General features: G+C 45.0%; 1 protein-coding gene across 1 annotated transcript in view; it reads left to right on the plus strand.

Moving 5' to 3' along the window:
• The window catches only part of LOC112247660, a 42,438-nt gene extending 24,999 nt beyond the window's left edge, over window positions 1–17,439 (plus strand). Inside the window, exons 10-16 of the mRNA XM_042306252.1 lie at window positions 7,015–7,117; window positions 7,605–7,834; window positions 7,917–8,181; window positions 12,616–12,939; window positions 14,134–14,298; window positions 14,498–14,566; window positions 16,355–17,439. Of these exons, the coding sequence (XP_042162186.1) occupies window positions 7,015–7,117; window positions 7,605–7,834; window positions 7,917–8,181; window positions 12,616–12,939; window positions 14,134–14,298; window positions 14,498–14,566; window positions 16,355–16,795 (1,597 nt within the window). The 3' untranslated portion in view covers window positions 16,796–17,439. The remainder of the gene's footprint in view (window positions 1–7,014; window positions 7,118–7,604; window positions 7,835–7,916; window positions 8,182–12,615; window positions 12,940–14,133; window positions 14,299–14,497; window positions 14,567–16,354) is intronic.
• Window positions 17,440–17,813: the final 374 nt, after the last annotated feature.

Consider the following 17,813-nt stretch of genomic DNA (forward strand, 5'->3'; position numbering starts at 1 on the left):
CATCTCTCTGGTGTGTGTTTTCCCCTCTCATCTCTCATCTCTCTGGTGTGTGTTTTCCCCTCTCTCTCATCTCTCTGGTGTGTGTTTTTCCCCTCTCTCTCATCTCTCTGGTGTGTGTTTTCCCCTCTCTCTCTCTCTCTGGTGTGTGTTTTTCCCCTCTCGCATCTCTCTGGTGTGTGTTTTCCCCTCTCTCATCTCTCTGGTGTGTGTTTTCCCCTCTCTCTCATCTCTCTGGTGTGTGTTTTCCCCTCTCATCTCTCTGGTGTGTGTTTTCCCCTCTCTCATCGCTCTGGTGTGTGTTTTCCCCTCTCTCCATCTCTCTGGTGTGTGTTTTCCCCTCTCTCTCTGGTGTGTGTTTTCCCCTCTCTCATCTCTCTGGTGTGTGTTTTCCCCTCTCTCTCATCTCTCAAGGTGTGTGTTTTTCCTCTCTCATCTCTCTGGTGTGTGTGTTTTCCCCTCTCTCATCTCTCTGGTGTGTGTTTTCCCTCTCTCATCTCTCTGGTGTGTGTTTTTCCCCTCTCTCATCTCTCTGGTGTGTGTTTTCCCCTCTCTCATCTCTCTGGTGTGTGTTTTCCCCTCTCTCATCTCTCTGGTGTGTGTTTTCCCCTCTCTCATCTCTCTGGTGTGTGTTTTTTTCTCCCTCTCTCTCATCTCTCTGGTGTGTGTTTTCCCCTCTCTCTCTCTGGTGTGTGTTTTTCCCCCTCTGGTGTGTGTTTTCCCCTCTCTCATCTCTCTGGTGTGTGTTTTCCCCTCTCTCTCTCTCTGGTGTGTGTTTTCCCCTCTCATCTCTCTGGTGTGTGTTTTCCCCTCTCATCTCTCTGGTGTGTGTTTTTCCCCTCTCATCTCTCTGGTGTGTGTTTTCCCCTCTCTCTCTCTGGTGTGTGTTTTCCCCTCTCTCTCTCTCTCTGGTGTGTGTTTTCCTCTCTCTCATCTCTCTGGTGTGTGTTTTCCCCTCTCTCATCTCTCTGGTGTGTGTTTTCCTCTCTCTCATCTCTCTGGTGTGTGTTTTCCCCTCTCTCATCTCTCTGGTGTGTGTTTTCCTCTCTCTCATCTCTCTGGTGTGTGTTTTCCCCTCTCTCATCTCTCTGGTGTGTGTTTTCCCTCTCTCATCTCTCTGGTGTGTGTTTTCCCTCTCTCATCTCTCTGGTGTGTTTTCCTCTCTCATCTCTCTGGTGTGTGTTTTCCCCCTCTCTCTCTCTCTCTGGTGTGTGTTTTTCCTCTCTCTCATCTCTCTGGTGTGTGTTTTCCCCTCTCTCATCTCTCTGGTGTGTGTTTTCCTCTCTCTCATCTCTCTGGTGTGTGTTTTCCCCTCTCTCATCTCTCTGGTGTGTGTTTTCCTCTCTCTCATCTCTCTGGTGTGTGTTTTCCCCTCTCTCATCTCTCTGGTGTGTGTTTTCCCTCTCTCATCTCTCTGGTGTGTGTTTTCCCTCTCTCATCTCTCTGGTGTGTTTTTCCTCTCTCATCTCTCTGGTGTGTGTTTTCCCCTCTCATCTCTCATCTCTCTGGTGTGTGTTTTCCCTCTCTCTCATCTCTCTGGTGTGTGTTTTTTCCCCTCTCTCTCTCTGGTGTGTGTTTTCCCCCTCTCTCTCTCTCTGGTGTGTGTTTTCCCCTCTCTCATCTCTCTGGTGTGTTTTTCCCCTCTCTCATCTCTCTGGTGTGTGTTTTTCCCCTCTCTCTCATCTCTCTGGTGTGTGTTTTCCCCTCTCATCTCTCTGGTGTGTGTTTTTCCCCTCTCTCATCTCTCTGGTGTGTGTTTTCCCCTCTCTCCATCTCTCTGGTGTGTGTTTTCCCCTCTCTCTCTGGTGTGTGTTTTCCCCTCTCTCATCTCTCTGGTGTGTGTTTTCCCCTCTCTCTCATCTCTCTGGTGTGTGTTTTTCCTCTCTCATCTCTCTGGTGTGTGTTTTTCCCCTCTCTCTCTGGTGTGTGTTTTCCCCTCTCTCATCTCTCTGGTGTGTGTTTTCCCCTCTCTCATCTCTCTGGTGTGTGTTTTCCCCTCTCTCATCTCTCTGGTGTGTGTTTTCCCCTCTCTCATCTCTCTGGTGTGTGTTTTCCCCTCTCTCATCTCTCTGGTGTGTGTTTTCCCCCTCTCTCATCTCTCTGGTGTGTGTTTTCCCCCCTCTCTCATCTCTCTGGTGTGTGTTTTCCCTCTCTCTCATCTCTCTGGTGTGTGTTTTTCCCCTCTCTCTCATCTCTCTGGTGTGTGTTTTCCCCTCTCTCTCATCTCTCTGGTGTGTGTTTTCCCCCTCTGGTGTGTGTTTTTCCCCTCTCTCATCTCTCTGGTGTGTGTTTTTCCCCTCTCTCTCTCTCTGGTGTGTGTTTTCCCCTCTCATCTCTCTGGTGTGTGTTTTCCCCTCTCATCTCTCTGGTGTGTGTTTTTCCCCTCTCATCTCTCTGGTGTGTGTTTTCCCCTCTCATCTCTCTGGTGTGTGTTTTTCCCCTCTCTCTCTCTCTCTCTGGTGTGTGTTTTTCCCTCTCTCTCTCTCTCTCTGGTGTGTGTTTTCCTCTCTCTCATCTCTCTGGTGTGTGTTTTCCCCTCTCATCTCTCTGGTGTGTGTTTTTCCCCTCTCTCTCTCTCTCTGGTGTGTGTTTTTCCCCTCTCTCTCTCTCTCTCTGGTGTGTGTTTTTCCCCTCTCATCTCTCTGGTGTGTGTTTTTCCCCTCTCTCTCTCTCTGGTGTGTGTTTTTCCCCTCTCTCTCTCTGGTGTGTGTTTTCCTCTCTCTCATCTCTCTGGTGTGTGTTTTTCCCCTCTCATCTCTCTGGTGTGTGTTTTCCCTCTCTCTCTCTCTCTGGTGTGTGTTTTTCCCCTCTCTCTCTCTCTCTGGTGTGTGTTTTTCCCCTCTCATCTCTCTGGTGTGTGTTTTCCCCTCTCATCTCTCTGGTGTGTGTTTTTCCCCTCTCTCTCTCTCTCTGGTGTGTGTTTTCCCTCTCTCTCTCTCTGGTGTGTGTTTTCCTCTCTCTCATCTCTCTGGTGTGTGTTTTCCCCTCTCTCATCTCTCTGGTGTGTGTTTTCCCCTCTCTCCATCTCTCTGGTGTGTGTTTTCCCCTCTCTCTCTGGTGTGTGTTTTCCCCTCTCTCATCTCTCTGGTGTGTGTTTTCCCCTCTCTCTCATCTCTCTGGTGTGTGTTTTTCCTCTCTCATCTCTCTGGTGTGTGTTTTCCCCTCTCTCTCTGGTGTGTGTTTTCCCCTCTCTCATCTCTCTGGTGTGTGTTTTTCCCCTCTCTCATCTCTCTGGTGTGTGTTTTTCCCCTCTCTCATCTCTCTGGTGTGTGTTTTTCCCTCTCTCATCTCTCTGGTGTGTGTTTTCCCCTCTCTCATCTCTCTGGTGTGTGTTTTTCCCCTCTCTCATCTCTCTGGTGTGTGTTTTCCCCTCTCTCATCTCTCTGGTGTGTGTTTTTCCCCTCTCTCTCATCTCTCTGGTGTGTGTTTTCCCCCTCTCTCATCTCTCTGGTGTGTGTTTTCCCCTCTCTCTCATCTCTCTGGTGTGTGTTTTCCCCCTCTGGTGTGTGTTTTTCCCCCTCTGTGTTTTCATCTCTCTCTGGTGTGTGTTTTTCCCCTCTCTCTCTCTGGTGTGTGTTTTTCCCCTCTCATCTCTCTGGTGTGTGTTTTTCCCCTCTCATCTCTCTGGTGTGTGTTTTCCCCTCTCATCTCTCTGGTGTGTGTTTTCCCCCCTCTCTCTCTCTCTGGTGTGTGTTTTCCCCTCTCTCTCTCTCTGGTGTGTGTTTTCCTCTCTCTCATCTCTCTGGTGTGTGTTTTCCCCTCTCATCTCTCTGGTGTGTGTTTTTCCCCTCTCTCTCTCTCTCTGGTGTGTGTTTTTCTCCCCTCTCTCTCTCTCTCTCTGGTGTGTGTTTTCCCTCTCTCTCTCTCTGGTGTGTGTTTTCCTCTCTCTCATCTCTCTGGTGTGTGTTTTCCCCTCTCATCTCTCTGGTGTGTGTTTTTTCCCTCTCTCTCTCTCTCTCTGGTGTGTGTTTTTCCCCTCCTCTCTCTCTCTCTCTCTCTCTGGTGTGTGTTTTCCCCTCTCATCTCTCTGGTGTGTGTTTTCCCCTCTCTCTCATCTCTCTGGTGTGTGTTTTTCCCTCTCTCTCTCTCTGGTGTGTGTTTTCCCCTCTCATCTCTCTGGTGTGTGTTTTTTCCCTCTGGTGTGTGTTTTCTCTCATCTCTCTGTGTTTTTCCCCATCTCTCTGTGTGTTTTTCCCCTCTCATCTCTCTGGTGTGTGTTTTCCCCTCTCTCTCTCTCTGGTGTGTGTTTTCTCCCTCTCTCTCTCTCTCTGGTGTGTGTTTTCCCTCTCTCATCTCTCTGGTGTGTGTTTTCCTCTCTCATCTCTCTGGTGTGTGTTTTTCCCCTCTCATCTCTCTGGTGTGTGTTTTTCCCTCTCTCTCTCTCTCTCTGGTGTGTGTTTTTCCTCTCTCTCATCTCTCTGGTGTGTGTTTTTCCCCTCTCATCTCTCTGGTGTGTGTTTTCCCCTCTCTCTCTCTCTCTGGTGTGTGTTTTTCCCCCTCTCTCTCTCTCTCTGGTGTGTGTTTTCCCCCCTCTCATCTCTCTGGTGTGTGTTTTTCCCCTCTCTCTCATCTCTCTGGTGTGTGTTTTTCCCTCTCTCATCTCTCTGGTGTGTGTTTTCCCCCTCTCTCTCTCTCTGGTGTGTGTTTTCCCCCTCTCTCTCTCTCTGGTGTGTGTTTTTCCCCTCTCATCTCTCTGGTGTGTGTTTTTCCCCTCTCATCTCTCTGGTGTGTGTTTTCCCCTCTCATCTCTCTGGTGTGTGTTTTTCCCCTCTCATCTCTCTGGTGTGTGTTTTTCCCCTCTCATCTCTCTGGTGTGTGTTTTCCCCTCTCATCTCTCTGGTGTGTGTTTTCCTCTCTCTCATCTCTCTGGTGTGTGTTTTCCCCTCTCATCTCTCTGGTGTGTGTTTTCCCTCTCTCTCTCTCTCTCTGGTGTGTGTTTTTCCCCCTCTCTCTCTCTCTCTCTGGTGTGTGTTTTTCCCCTCTCATCTCTCTGGTGTGTGTTTTCCCCTCTCTCTCATCTCTCTGGTGTGTGTTTTCCCCTCTCTCTCTCTCTGGTGTGTGTTTTCCCCTCTCATCTCTCTGGTGTGTGTTTTCCCCTCTCTCTCATCTCTCTGGTGTGTGTTTTCCCCCTCATCTCTCTGGTGTGTGTTTTCCCCTCTCTCTCTCTCTGGTGTGTGTTTTTCCCCTCTCTCTCTCTCTGGTGTGTGTTTTCCCTCTCTCATCTCTCTGGTGTGTGTTTTCCTCTCTCATCTCTCTGGTGTGTGTTTTCCCCTCTCATCTCTCTGGTGTGTGTTTTCCCCCTCTCTCTCTCTCTCTGGTGTGTGTTTTCCTCTCTCTCTCTCTCTGGTGTGTGTTTTCCCCTCTCATCTCTCTGGTGTGTGTTTTTCCCTCTCTCTCTCTCTGGTGTGTGTTTTTCCCCCTCTCTCTCTCTCTCTGGTGTGTGTTTTCCCCTCTCATCTCTCTGGTGTGTGTTTTCCCCTCTCTCTCATCTCTCTGGTGTGTGTTTTTCCCCTCTCATCTCTCTGGTGTGTGTTTTTCCCCTCTCTCTCTCTCTGGTGTGTGTTTTTCCCCCTCTCTCTCTCTGGTGTGTGTTTTCCCCTCTCATCTCTCTGGTGTGTGTTTTTCCCCTCTCTCTCTCTCTGGTGTGTGTTTTTCCCCTCTCTCTCTCTCTCTGGTGTGTGTTTTTCCCCTCTCATCTCTCTGGTGTGTGTTTTTCCCCTCTCATCTCTCTGGTGTGTGTTTTCCCCTCTCATCTCTCTGGTGTGTGTTTTCCCCTCTCTCTCATCTCTCTGGTGTGTGTTTTCCCCTCTCTCTCTCTCTCTGGTGTGTGTTTTCCCTCTCATCTCTCTGGTGTGTGTTTTCCCCTCTCATCTCTCTGGTGTGTGTTTTCCCCTCTCATCTCTCTGGTGTGTGTTTTCCCCTCTCATCTCTCTGGTGTGTGTTTTCCTCTCTCTCATCTCTCTGGTGTGTGTTTTCCCCTCTCATCTCTCTGGTGTGTGTTTTCCCCTCTCTCTCTCTCTCTGGTGTGTGTTTTCCCCCTCTCTCTCTCTCTCTCTGGTGTGTGTTTTCCCCTCTCATCTCTCTGGTGTGTGTTTTTCCCTCTCTCTCATCTCTCTGGTGTGTGTTTTTCCCCTCTCTCTCTCTGGTGTGTGTTTTCCCCTCTCTCTCATCTCTCTGGTGTGTGTTTTTCCCCTCATCTCTCTGGTGTGTGTTTTCCCCTCTCTCTCTCTCTCTGGTGTGTGTTTTCCCCTCTCTCTCTCTCTCTGGTGTGTGTTTTTCCTCTCTCTCATCTCTCTGGTGTGTGTTTTTTCCCTCTCTCATCTCTCTGGTGTGTGTTTTCCCCCCTCTCTCTCTCTCTCTGGTGTGTGTTTTTTCCTCTCTCTCTCTCTGGTGTGTGTTTTCCCCTCTCATCTCTCTGGTGTGTGTTTTTCCCCTCTCTCTCTCTCTCTGGTGTGTGTTTTCCCCTCTCTCTCTCTCTGGTGTGTGTTTTCCCCTCTCATCTCTCTGGTGTGTGTTTTCCCCTCTCTCTCATCTCTCTGGTGTGTGTTTTTCCCCTCTCATCTCTCTGGTGTGTGTTTTCCCCTCTCATCTCTCTGGTGTGTGTTTTCCCCCTCTCTCTCTCTGGTGTGTGTTTTTCCCCTCTCTCTCTCTCTGGTGTGTGTTTTCCCCTCTCATCTCTCTGGTGTGTGTTTTCCCCTCTCATCTCTCTGGTGTGTGTTTTCCCCTCTCTCATCTCTCTGTGTGTGTTTTCCCCTCTCATCTCTCTGGTGTGTGTTTTCCCCTCTCATCTCTCTGGTGTGTGTTTTTCCCCTCTCATCTCTCTGGTGTGTGTTTTTCCCTCTCTCATCTCTCTGGTGTGTGTTTTCCCCTCTCATCTCTCTGGTGTGTGTTTTTCCCCTCTCATCTCTCTGGTGTGTGTTTTTCCCCTCTCATCTCTCTGGTGTGTGTTTTTCCCCTCTCTCTGGTGTGTGTTTTTCCTCTCTCTCTACCATCTCTCATTCCCTCTGTGTCTCTCAGCTCCTCTCCAGACCAGTTCAGGACCCAGGTCAGTTCCCAGCTGTTCCAGAGAGCCTACTGCTCCTCCCCCTGTCCTCCCCAGGTGACCCGCTGGCTCTTCCAGGTACTACTCTACACCCCCTTTTACCTGTGCTAGACTAATCAGCTTGATTGATTTGTTTGTATAATTGCTTAATTTTAATTGATCAATGTATTAATGTCTCTCTCTCTGGTGGTTTGGTGGTACGCAACTCTTTTTTTGTGGGGAGGACTAACATTTTATCTTTATTTAACTAGGCAAGTCAGTTAAGAACAAATTCTTATTTTCAATGACAGCCTAGGAACGGTGGGTCAACTGCCTTGTTCAGGGGAAGAACGACAGATTTGTACCTTGTCAGCTCGGGGGTTTGAACTTGCAACCTTCCGGTTACTAGTCCAACGCTCTAACCACTAGGCTACCCTGCTGCCCCGGGGGAGGACTAACGAGGGGGGGGACTAACATAGGGGGAGGACTAACGAGGGGATACGAAAGTGTTTTTAATCAAATGAGGATGGCTCATTAAAGACAGACAAAACGTCAGTCTCTCTTTCTCTCTCCCTCCCTCCTGTAGATGATGTCAGTCCACTCAGACAGGCTGACCTGTCATCAGGTACTAAAGGCCCTTGGAGATATTGCCTGCTCCGCTGCTGAACACATGGTGCTGAATAAGAGTGAGAGGTTTGAGGTGTGGGTGCCCAGTGTTGGAGACGTGACCCTGGTCTTCATGAACATGGGGGTTCCCTTTGTCACCCTTTTCCCCCTGGAGAACCTACAACCCCCCTTCACTGAGGGAGACCTGATGTAAGTCTGTGTGTGTGTCAATAACTACTTTGTTCATACAATATTTCTGATAGACAGATAATAACTACCTGTGTGTATATAGAGAGGGCCTCCAGATCAGCACAGAGAGCCTGTCCAGCAAGAAGGAGATCAGAACTTTCCCTGAACACAACTTTGACAATGTCGTCAAGTACATGTGTCATTGTACGTCGTTGTGCCCGCGGGTCTACAGTGACGGAGAACTGTTGTTACTCCTGACGGTGGTGAGCAGAGTGGGCCTGGACACGCAGCTCGCCCTCCAGCCCACTGAGCACCTCCGCTCCCTACTGCACAACCTGGTCAACAGCATAAGGGACTTGGACATCATGGTCAGTCAACTGTTTTATTTCTTTCTTCTTCTGTGTCTTCTGCGTGGTGCCGTAGAAACACATGTACATGTGCAACCCCAATGGTTGTGGGTTCAATCCCCGCCTCAGTGTTTCTAACTTCATCTCCTACTTGCTTGTCTCTCCCATCCAGTTATTTGCTGTCTAAATAAGCCCAGGGCTAAGGGAGTGTTCACGCTTGCGCATTGTAAAGTGGACTAGCACTATCATTAGCCCAGGGCTAGCTGGCCCTGCTCCGGAGCAGAGTTTTCACTGACTTGTTTTAAATTACGGTCCCAAAATAGCCCGTTGGAAACAGGGTCAAGAATTTTCTAGGTCCAATCACAAAAGCTGCACTTTCACTTAATCTACATATGCTCATGACTAGTGATGTAACGAACCGTAGTTGATCCGTGATCTGTACGGATCACCCCCCACGGCTCAGCACGCATGTGAACCGCAGATCAATTGCAGAGTTTAACCATCATAGTGTGATTTTACTGCTGCTGTTACTTTTTAAAGTAATTCCCTAAATCTCGATGCAAAGTTGCAGTGAAAAGATGCTGTGTTTTGCTCTGAAGCCTGATTGAATCATTTTTACTGTTCACGTGAACGGGGCATGTTGAATCCCAACGTATCAATCCTGGATGCTCGCGTTGCAAAAAGCTAAGAAAAAAAGAGCAGTGACAGCCATGGAGCTAGCGGAGGAGCTGAAGAACAGGAAAAAGCCTCCCGCTTCATGTAAGTCTCATGGATGAGAGCATTTAGGCTTCCCTGTCAAATATGAAGATGGAAGAAGGGTGGTGGACAACACCATTACGGTGTGTTGGCTAGAGGTCGACCGATTATGATTTTTTTAACCCCGATACCGATTAATCAGACGATTTTTATATATATATATTTGTAATAATGACAATTACAACAATACTGAATGAACACTTTTATTTTAACTTAATATAATACATAAATAAAAACAATTGAGTTTAAATAATGCAAAAACAGTGTTGGAGAAGAAAGTAAATGTACAACATGTGCCATGTAAAAAAGCTCAAGTTTAACCTCTAGCGTCGAGCAATCCCGTATCCGGGAGCGTAATCATAGCCTCAAGCTCATTACCATAACGCAACGTTTCCTAATCATGAAAATCGCAAATGAAATGAAATAAATATATTGAAACACAAGCTTAGCCTTTTGTTAACAACACTGTCATCTCAGATTTTCAAAATATGCTTTAACCAAAGCTACACAAGCATTTGTGTAAGAGTATTGATAGCCTAGCATATTATTAAGCCTAGCATTCAGCAGGCAAAGCATTCAAATAAAATAATTTACCTTTGAAGAACTTCGGGTGTTTTCAATGACGAGACTCTCAGTTAGATAGCAAATGTTCATTTTTTCCAAAAAGATGATTTGTGTAAGAGAAATAGCTCTGTTTTGTTCATCACGTTTAAGAAAAAAAAACGAAAATGCTGTCACTTACAACGCCAAACTTTTTTCCAAATTAGCTCCATAATATCGACAGAAACATGGCAAACGTTGTTTAGAATCAATCCTCAAGGTGTTTTTCACATATCTATTCGATAATCTATCAGTGGTGGCAGCTGGCTTCTCATCCGAAGAAAACGGAAAAATACTACAGCTGGAGATTACGCAATAATTGCGACGGAGGACACCAAGCGACCACCTGGTAAATGTAGTCTCTTAGGGTCAATCTTCCAATGATATGCCTACAAATACGTCACAATGCTGCAGACACCTTGGGGAAAACGTGGAATGGTAAGATGACTCCTAGCTCCTCCACAGCCATATAAGGAGTCATTGCCATGAGGCGGTTTCAAAAAATGCGGCACTTCCTGATTGTATTTTTATCTGGTTTTTTTCTGTAACATCAGTTCTGTGGCACTCACAGACAATATCTTTGCAGTTTTGGAAACGTCAGAGTGTTTTCTTTCCAAAGCTGTCAATTATATGCATCGTCGAGCTTCTTTTCGTGAAAAAATATCTTGTTTAAAACTGGAACGTTTTTCATCCAAAAATTAAAAGAGCGCCCCCTATATCGAAGAAGTTAAGTTCCTTGCTCAGAACATGAGAACATATGAAAGCTGGTGGTTCCTCTTCGATATTCCCAATTAATACGTTTTAGGTTGTAGTTATTATAATAATTATAGGACTATTTCTCTCTACCATTTGTATTTCAGATACATCCTACTGGATGTTCTAATAGGTACTTTAGTATTGACAGGCTAATCTCGGGAGTTGATAGGCTTGAAGTCGTAAACAGAGCTGTGCTTCAAGCATTGCGAAGAGCTGCTGGCAAAGCAGGAAAGTGCTGTTTGAATGAATGCTTATGAGCCTGCTGCTGCCTACCACCGCTCAGTCAGACTGCTCTATCAAATCATAGACTTAATTATAATATAATGAACGCAAGAGAAGTGACACAATTTCCCTCGTTAATATTGCCTGCTAACATGAATTTCTTTTAACTAAATATGCAGGTTTAAAAAAATATATACTTGTGTATTGTTTTTAAGAAAGGCATTGATGTTTAGGTACACATTGGTGCCACGACAGTGCTTTTTTCACAAATGCACTTGTTAAATCATCACCTGTTTGACGAAGTAGGCTGTGATTCAATGATGAATTAACAGGCACTGCAATTATTTATTTATTTTTCTAGGCAAGTCAGTTAAGAACAAATTCTTATTTTCAATGACAGCCTAGGAACAGTGGGTTAACTGCCTGTTCAGGGGCAGAACAACAGATTTGTACCTTGTTAGCTCGGGGATTTGAACTTGCAACCTTTCAGTTACTAGTCCAACGCTCTAACCACTAGGCTACCCTGCCGCCCCAATGATGAATAATGATGAGTGAGAAAGTTACAGATGCACAAAAATCATCCCCCCAAGACATGCTAACCTCTCTCCATTACAAGAACAGGAGAGATTAGCATTTTATATCATACCTCCAAGACATGCTAACCTCTCACCATTACAAGAACAGGAGAGGTTAGCATTTTATATCATACCTCCAAGACATGCTAACCTCTCTCCATTACAAGAACAGGAGAGGTTAGCATTTCTTAGGGATATGATGTTTGTGCCTCTGTAACTTTGTATCATTTCAAATCCAAAGTGCTGTAGACCAGAGCCAAAACCCCCAAAAAGTGTCACCAACCAGGCTTCCAGCCAACCATTTCATGCAGATGAATTACCTGACGCATGAAAAAAGTCCATCACGACTGGGCTGATGGAAACATGAAATGCCGGTACAATTTTATAAATGCCAACAGACAATTTGTTTGTTCGACATGGTGGGATCTTTTTAAGTCTAAAATAAATGATGTGAGAAATGGCAGTGGAAATGCCTTTATTAGCAAATATTAATATAACTATTATTTTGAAGTAAACTTGGAGTCACGTGATGTTGTGTGGTCCTCCCACTACCAATCTGTAAACCATGCTGTTTATTAGGCTACAGATGAACTAAGTTAGGAGGTGAAAGTGCAAGGTGATGAGCTTGATGCTCTTTTCCAATGAATATCGAGGGTCTTATTTTGGTGACATGATCATCAATGCTTGGCTGCCGTTTGACAAATACAAAAAATATCACTCTTCTCCATAATAATCTCATAATGTAGGTAGCCTACCAGCACTGTATCTGCGAGATGTTGGTTAATGTGCATGTGCCAAGACTAGAGTGGGCACATTTGCAATATAACGCAACAAATCTTGTTACAAAACCATCAGTAAAGTTGAAAATGCGATGGAAACTCATTTGTTTATTTTATATACAAATAAAATGTTACTTTTTACCCCTTTTTTTTCTCAATTTCGTGGGATCAAATTGGTATTTACAGTCTCATTGCTGCAACTCCCATATGGACTCGGGAGAGGCGAAGCTCGAGAGCCATGTGTCCTCCGAAACAGGACCCTGCTAAGCCGCACTGCTTCTGGACACACTGCTCGCTTAACCCGGAAACCAGCTGCACCAATGTGTCAGAGGAAATACTGCGATGCAGTGCCTTAGACCGCTGCGCCACTCGGGAGGCCCCATGGAAACCCATTTAACTTGTAATTTAACTGCAAAAGTTATTTTTATGTGCACTACATCATCACGCACAGCCTTTTATCCGCAAAAGGTTAGTTTGATGGAAACACATCTCTGGTGGAAAATGAGCATGTTATTCTATGCAGATTTTTCTTAAATATTCCCATGAAAATCTGTCACAAATTGGATGGAAACCTAGCTACTGTCCCAATACTTTTGGAGCTCACTGTATGTAGACACTGGTATGGTGCTGGAGATGAATGAATGCTTGTCACCATTTCTTTATTTTGCTAGTTTGAACTTTATTTCTTTCCTTTCCTAGGTAAACTCATCTCACTGTGTTGTGTGTCTGATTGTTGATGTTGATCGATCTCCTGTCCTGTTCTGTAGCTACCCAGGATCTGCATGTCGCTGATTGCCCTGACTGAGGACCACCACAACCTGCGCTGGCTGGTTGAGCTCCTGCCAGACAGCATGCGCGGCAAGCAACTCAGGAGACACCTCAGTGTGTCGGCCATCTCCAAGCTGCTAAACAACAGATGCACTTACATTCCCTCCAACACAGAGTTCCAGCTGTCAGACCTGCGTCCCTACCTCTCCCAAATGCGGCCCTCCTCACTCCTCCGGGTGCTGGCCACCTCCTGCTACAGGAGGAGTCACCACCCACACAGAGAGCGGGAGGAAGAGGAGGACTGTGCCTCTCTGGACCAGCAGGTCAACAAAGGGTTTTTTACCAGGGTGTATATAAGGGTATTTTTGCAACAGAATTTGTTTTGCAACAAAATATGAGTTTCTTATTGGACAAGAGCAGCAGCTAGTCCCTCCCAGGTTTGTTTGCGTCTGGTTCAAAGTGACTACACTTGTTGTCCGGTTAAATCAGGAGAACTGGGGTCGTGTTCATTAGGTCACACAACCGACAGTGGTTTACAAGGGAAGTGTATATACAGTTGAAGTCGGAAGTTCACATGCACTTAGACCTGAGTCATGAAAACTCGTTTTTCAACCCCTCCACAAAAGTCTTGTTAGCAAACTATAGTTTTGTTAAGTCGGTTAGGACATCTACTTTGTGCATGACACAAGTAACTTTTCCAACAATTGTTTACAGATTATTTCACTTATAATTCACTGTATCACAATTCCAGTGGGTCAGAAGTTTACATACACTAAGTTGACTGTGCCTTTAAACAGCATGAAAGATTCCAGAAAATTATGTAATGGCTTCAGAAGCTTCTGATAGGCTAATTGACATCATTTAATGAATGAAGCGTGTGCGAAGAACTGAAAAAGCGTGTGCGAGCAAGGAGGCCTACAAACCTGACTCAGTTACACCAGCTCTGTCAGGAGGAATGGGCCAAATTCACCCAACTTATTGTGGGAAGCTTCGGGGAGGCTACCAAAACGTTTGACCCAAGTTCAACAATTTAAAGGCAATGCTACCAAATACTAATTGAGTGTATGTAAACTTCTGACCCTCTGGGAATGTGATGAAAGAAATAAAAGCTGAAATAAGTCATTCTCTCTACTATTATTCTGACATTTCACTTTCTTAAAAATAAAGTGGTGATCTTTACTAACCTAAGACAAGTCATTTTTACTTGGATGAAATGTCAGGAATTGTGAAATACTGAGTTTAAATGCATTTGGCTAAGGTGTATGTGAACTTCTGACTTCAACTGTGTGTATATATATATGTAAATGTGTGTGTGTGTGTGTGTGTGTGTGTGTGTGTGTGTGTGTGTGTGTGTGTGTGTGTGTGTGTGTGTGTGTGTGTGTGTGTGTGTGTGTGTGTGTGTGTGTGTGTGTGTATATATATATATATATATATATATATATACATATATGACCAATTGTCAAAGTCATCCCTGTTTTCTTCCGGTTGGTGTCTAATGAACACATTGTTGTTTGCAGGCCTACTACCTATGCTACAGCCTCCTGACCTTGGCCAACGAAGCCACCAACTTTGAGTTCTTCCCTTCGGAGCAAAAGAACCAGTTGTTGTTGCTAAGTGCTGAGCTGGAGAAACACATCAAAAGTGACATCAGGGAGAGTGAGAAGATGCTTTACAGGAGCAGGGTATGTAGTTACTTCTTCCATATAGACAACCTTTCTATGGGAACTGTAACCCACATTAATGCATTAATGATGATATGTTCTCTAGTTAAACAGCTCTTAACCCCCCTCTTTCTTCTCTTCTTCCTCTCTCTCTGCACTCTTCCTCATCCACCCCACCTCTCGCTCTCTCTTCCTCATCGCTCACTCTTTCTCCCTCCAGGTGAAGGACCTTGTTGCCAGGATCTACACCAAGTGGCACGTGCTGGTCCAGAGAACCAGGCCTCTCCAGGTAGACATGCATAGAGAGATACAGTACATAAAGCCATAGCTAGATGTGTGTGTGTAGATAAACCCTGGAATCAATCTTTATTTATTTTTGACTATTTTCTACATTGTAGAATAATAGTGAAGACATCACAACTATGAAATAACACATGGAATCATGTAGTAACCAACAGTGTTAAACAAATCAAAACATATTTAACATTTTAGATTCTTCAAAATAGCCACTTTTTGCCTTGACAGCTTTGCACACTCTTGGCATTCTCTCAACCAGCTTCATGAGGTAGTCACCTGGAATACATTTCAATTAACAGATGTGCCTTGTTAATTTGTGGAATATTTTTCCTTAATGTGTTTTAGCCAATCAGTTGTGGTGTGACAAGGTAGGGGGATATACAGAAGATAGCCCTATTTGGTAAAAGACCAAGTCCAAAAACAGCTCAAAGAAGCAAAGAGAAATGACAGTCCATCGTTACTTTAAGACATGATCAGTCAAACCAGAACATTTCAAGAATTTAAAGTTTCTTCAAGTGCAATCACAAAAACCATCAAGCGCTATGATGAAACTTGACCTCATGAGGACCGCCACAGGAATGGAAGACCCAGAGTTACCTCTGCTGCAGAGGATAAGTTCATTAGAGTTACCTCTGCTGCAGAGGGTAAGTTCATTAGAGTTACCAGGCTCAGAAATTGCAGCCCAAATAAATGCTTCACAGAGTTCAAGTAACAGACACATCTTAACATCAACTGTTCAGAGGAGACTGTGTGAATCAGGCCTTCATGGTCGAATTTCTGCAAAGGAAACACTACTAAAGGACACCAATAAGAAGAACAGACTTGCTTGGGCCAAGAAACACGAGCAATGGACATTAGACTGGTGGAAATCTGTCCTGTGGTCTGATGAGTCCAAATTTGAGATTTTTGGTTCCAACCGAGTAGATGAACGGATTATCTCCACATGTGTGGTTCCCACATTGAAGCATGGAGAAGGAGGTGTGGGGATGCTTTGCTGGTGACACTGTCAGTGATTTATTTAGAATCCAAGGCACACTTAACCAGTCTGGCAACCACAGCATTCTGCACCGATATGCCATCCCATCTGGTTTTGTGCTTAGTGGGACTATCATTTGTTTTTCAACAGGATAATGACCCAAAACACCTCCAGGCTGTGTAAGGGCTATTTGACCAAGAAGGAGAGTGATGGAGTGCTGCATCAGATATGACCTGGCCTCCACAATCACCCAACCTCAACCCAATTGAGATGGTTTGGGATGAGTTGGACCGCAGAGTAAAGAAAACGGAGCCAGCAAGTGCTCAGCATATGTGGGAACTCCTTCAAGACTGTTGGAAAAGCATTCCAGGTGAAGCTGGTTGAGAGTGTGCAAAGCTGTCATCACGGCAAAGGGTCGCTACTTTGAAGAATCTTAAATATATTTAGATTTGTTTAACACTTTTTTTGGTTACTACATGATTCCATATGTGTTATTTCATAGTTTTGATGTCTTCACTATTATTCTACAATGTAGAAAATAGTTAAATAAAGAGAGACCCTTGAATGAGTAGGTGTCCAAACTTATGACTGTTACTGTATGTATGTGTGTGTGTGTAGTTAGTTAGTTAGTTAGTATTCCCAGGGTAACTATAGTATCGCAGAGCTGTGTTTGGTTTAATGCTGTGTTTATTATTGCAGAGTAAAAGTGTTAGAATAATATTATGTTTATTCCCTACAGGGTAAGCTGTGGTGATGTGTTTGATAGCAATGTGATATGTTTTATAATGTGTGTATTGCCTCTAGGATAAACTGTATGACTTCTGGCAGCCTCCGCCTGAGGATGCTGTGAGCAGCAGCCAGGAGAGCCAACACTCCCACGGGGAGAGCGACGGGGAGGAAGAGAGAGAGGGGGACAGGGTCATAGAGGTGGAAGGAGGAGAAGATGAGGGAGACGAGGTGAGGATTGCAGTGAAGACTTTGGCGATGGAGGATGAGAGCGATGAGAAAGAGAAGACACCAGAAAAGCTCTTAGTCATGGAGGAAGCTGAGGAAGAAAAGGACATTCAGGGGGAGGAGGAAGATACATTCCTAAAGATGGAGGAGATGGTGGAACTTACGCGAGAGGATTCAGATGAGGAACCAGATATGGAAGACATGGTGGCAGAAAGGACAGAAGTAGAACTGAGGGTCACAGAAAAGAGGGAAGCAGTGGTGGAGGAGAGAAGGGAAGAACTGAGAAACTGAGGAGAGAGGCAATTTACAGAAAGATTCAGAGATGGGGCAAAGAGCTGGAGAATCAAGGGAAGCAGAGAGAAGCACCGAACTGAAGGAAGAGACTGGGAGAAGCACGGAAAGGAGGGATGAAGATTATATGAAGGAAGGAGGCAGAAAGAAACCAAAGAAGAATGCAATGGAAGATAACCTGGCTGCTTCCATATAGAATTGTGCCTGTCTAGACCCACTGCCTGTCGTCTAGACTCTGGACCAAGATTGCATCCAAAATGGCACCCCGGCCTATTCCCTATGTAGTGCACTACTTTTGACCAGGTCCCATGGGGCTCTGGTCAAAAGTAGGACATGATATAGGGAGCAGGGTGCCATTTGGGACTCAACTGTATACATGTTCCACTTTCTCAGGTAAATCACTTCAAGTGAACAAACGTCACGTGATTTCTTTCAGGCACTTTGTTGAACAATGCAAAAGATGAATCCTAGTAGGGTTGACCTACCTATATATATTTTCCCCTGTTCTGTTCATTCCTTTTACTATTTGCACTTGTTTTTTTGTAACAGTTCTGCTGTTGAATAAGTTATATTTCCAAAATACACTTTATATTGCAGTTGCAGAAGTGGTAAAAAATAAATGTAGTTTGTCAAACAAATCCCAATTGTGTTTGAGTAGAATTTCTTCACTGCATCATTAGTACACATGCCCCCCCACGTATCACTTCTGTTATGGAGTGGAAATAGTTTCTCTTTAGACCTGTGCAGAATAAGGAACTTGACCATGCCAACTAGAGATGAGTGTGAAGAAAATTGTAAAAAAAAAGTGCTGCCAATTAGAGATGAGTGTGAAGACAATTGTAAAAAAAAAAAAGTGCTGCCAACTAGAGATGAGTGTGAAGAAAATTGTAAAAAGTGCTGCCAACTAGAGACCGACCGACAATCGGTTGGGATGGTATTTTGGGCTGATATTAGCCCATTCCTAATCTATCGGCCTTTGACTATGTTAGCATTCCCTCACCTCCTTCTCAAAACCCAT

Source organism: Oncorhynchus tshawytscha, linkage group LG25 (assembly GCF_018296145.1).
Source record: "Oncorhynchus tshawytscha isolate Ot180627B linkage group LG25, Otsh_v2.0, whole genome shotgun sequence".
In the NCBI taxonomy this organism is placed as follows: Eukaryota; Metazoa; Chordata; class Actinopteri; order Salmoniformes; family Salmonidae; genus Oncorhynchus; species Oncorhynchus tshawytscha.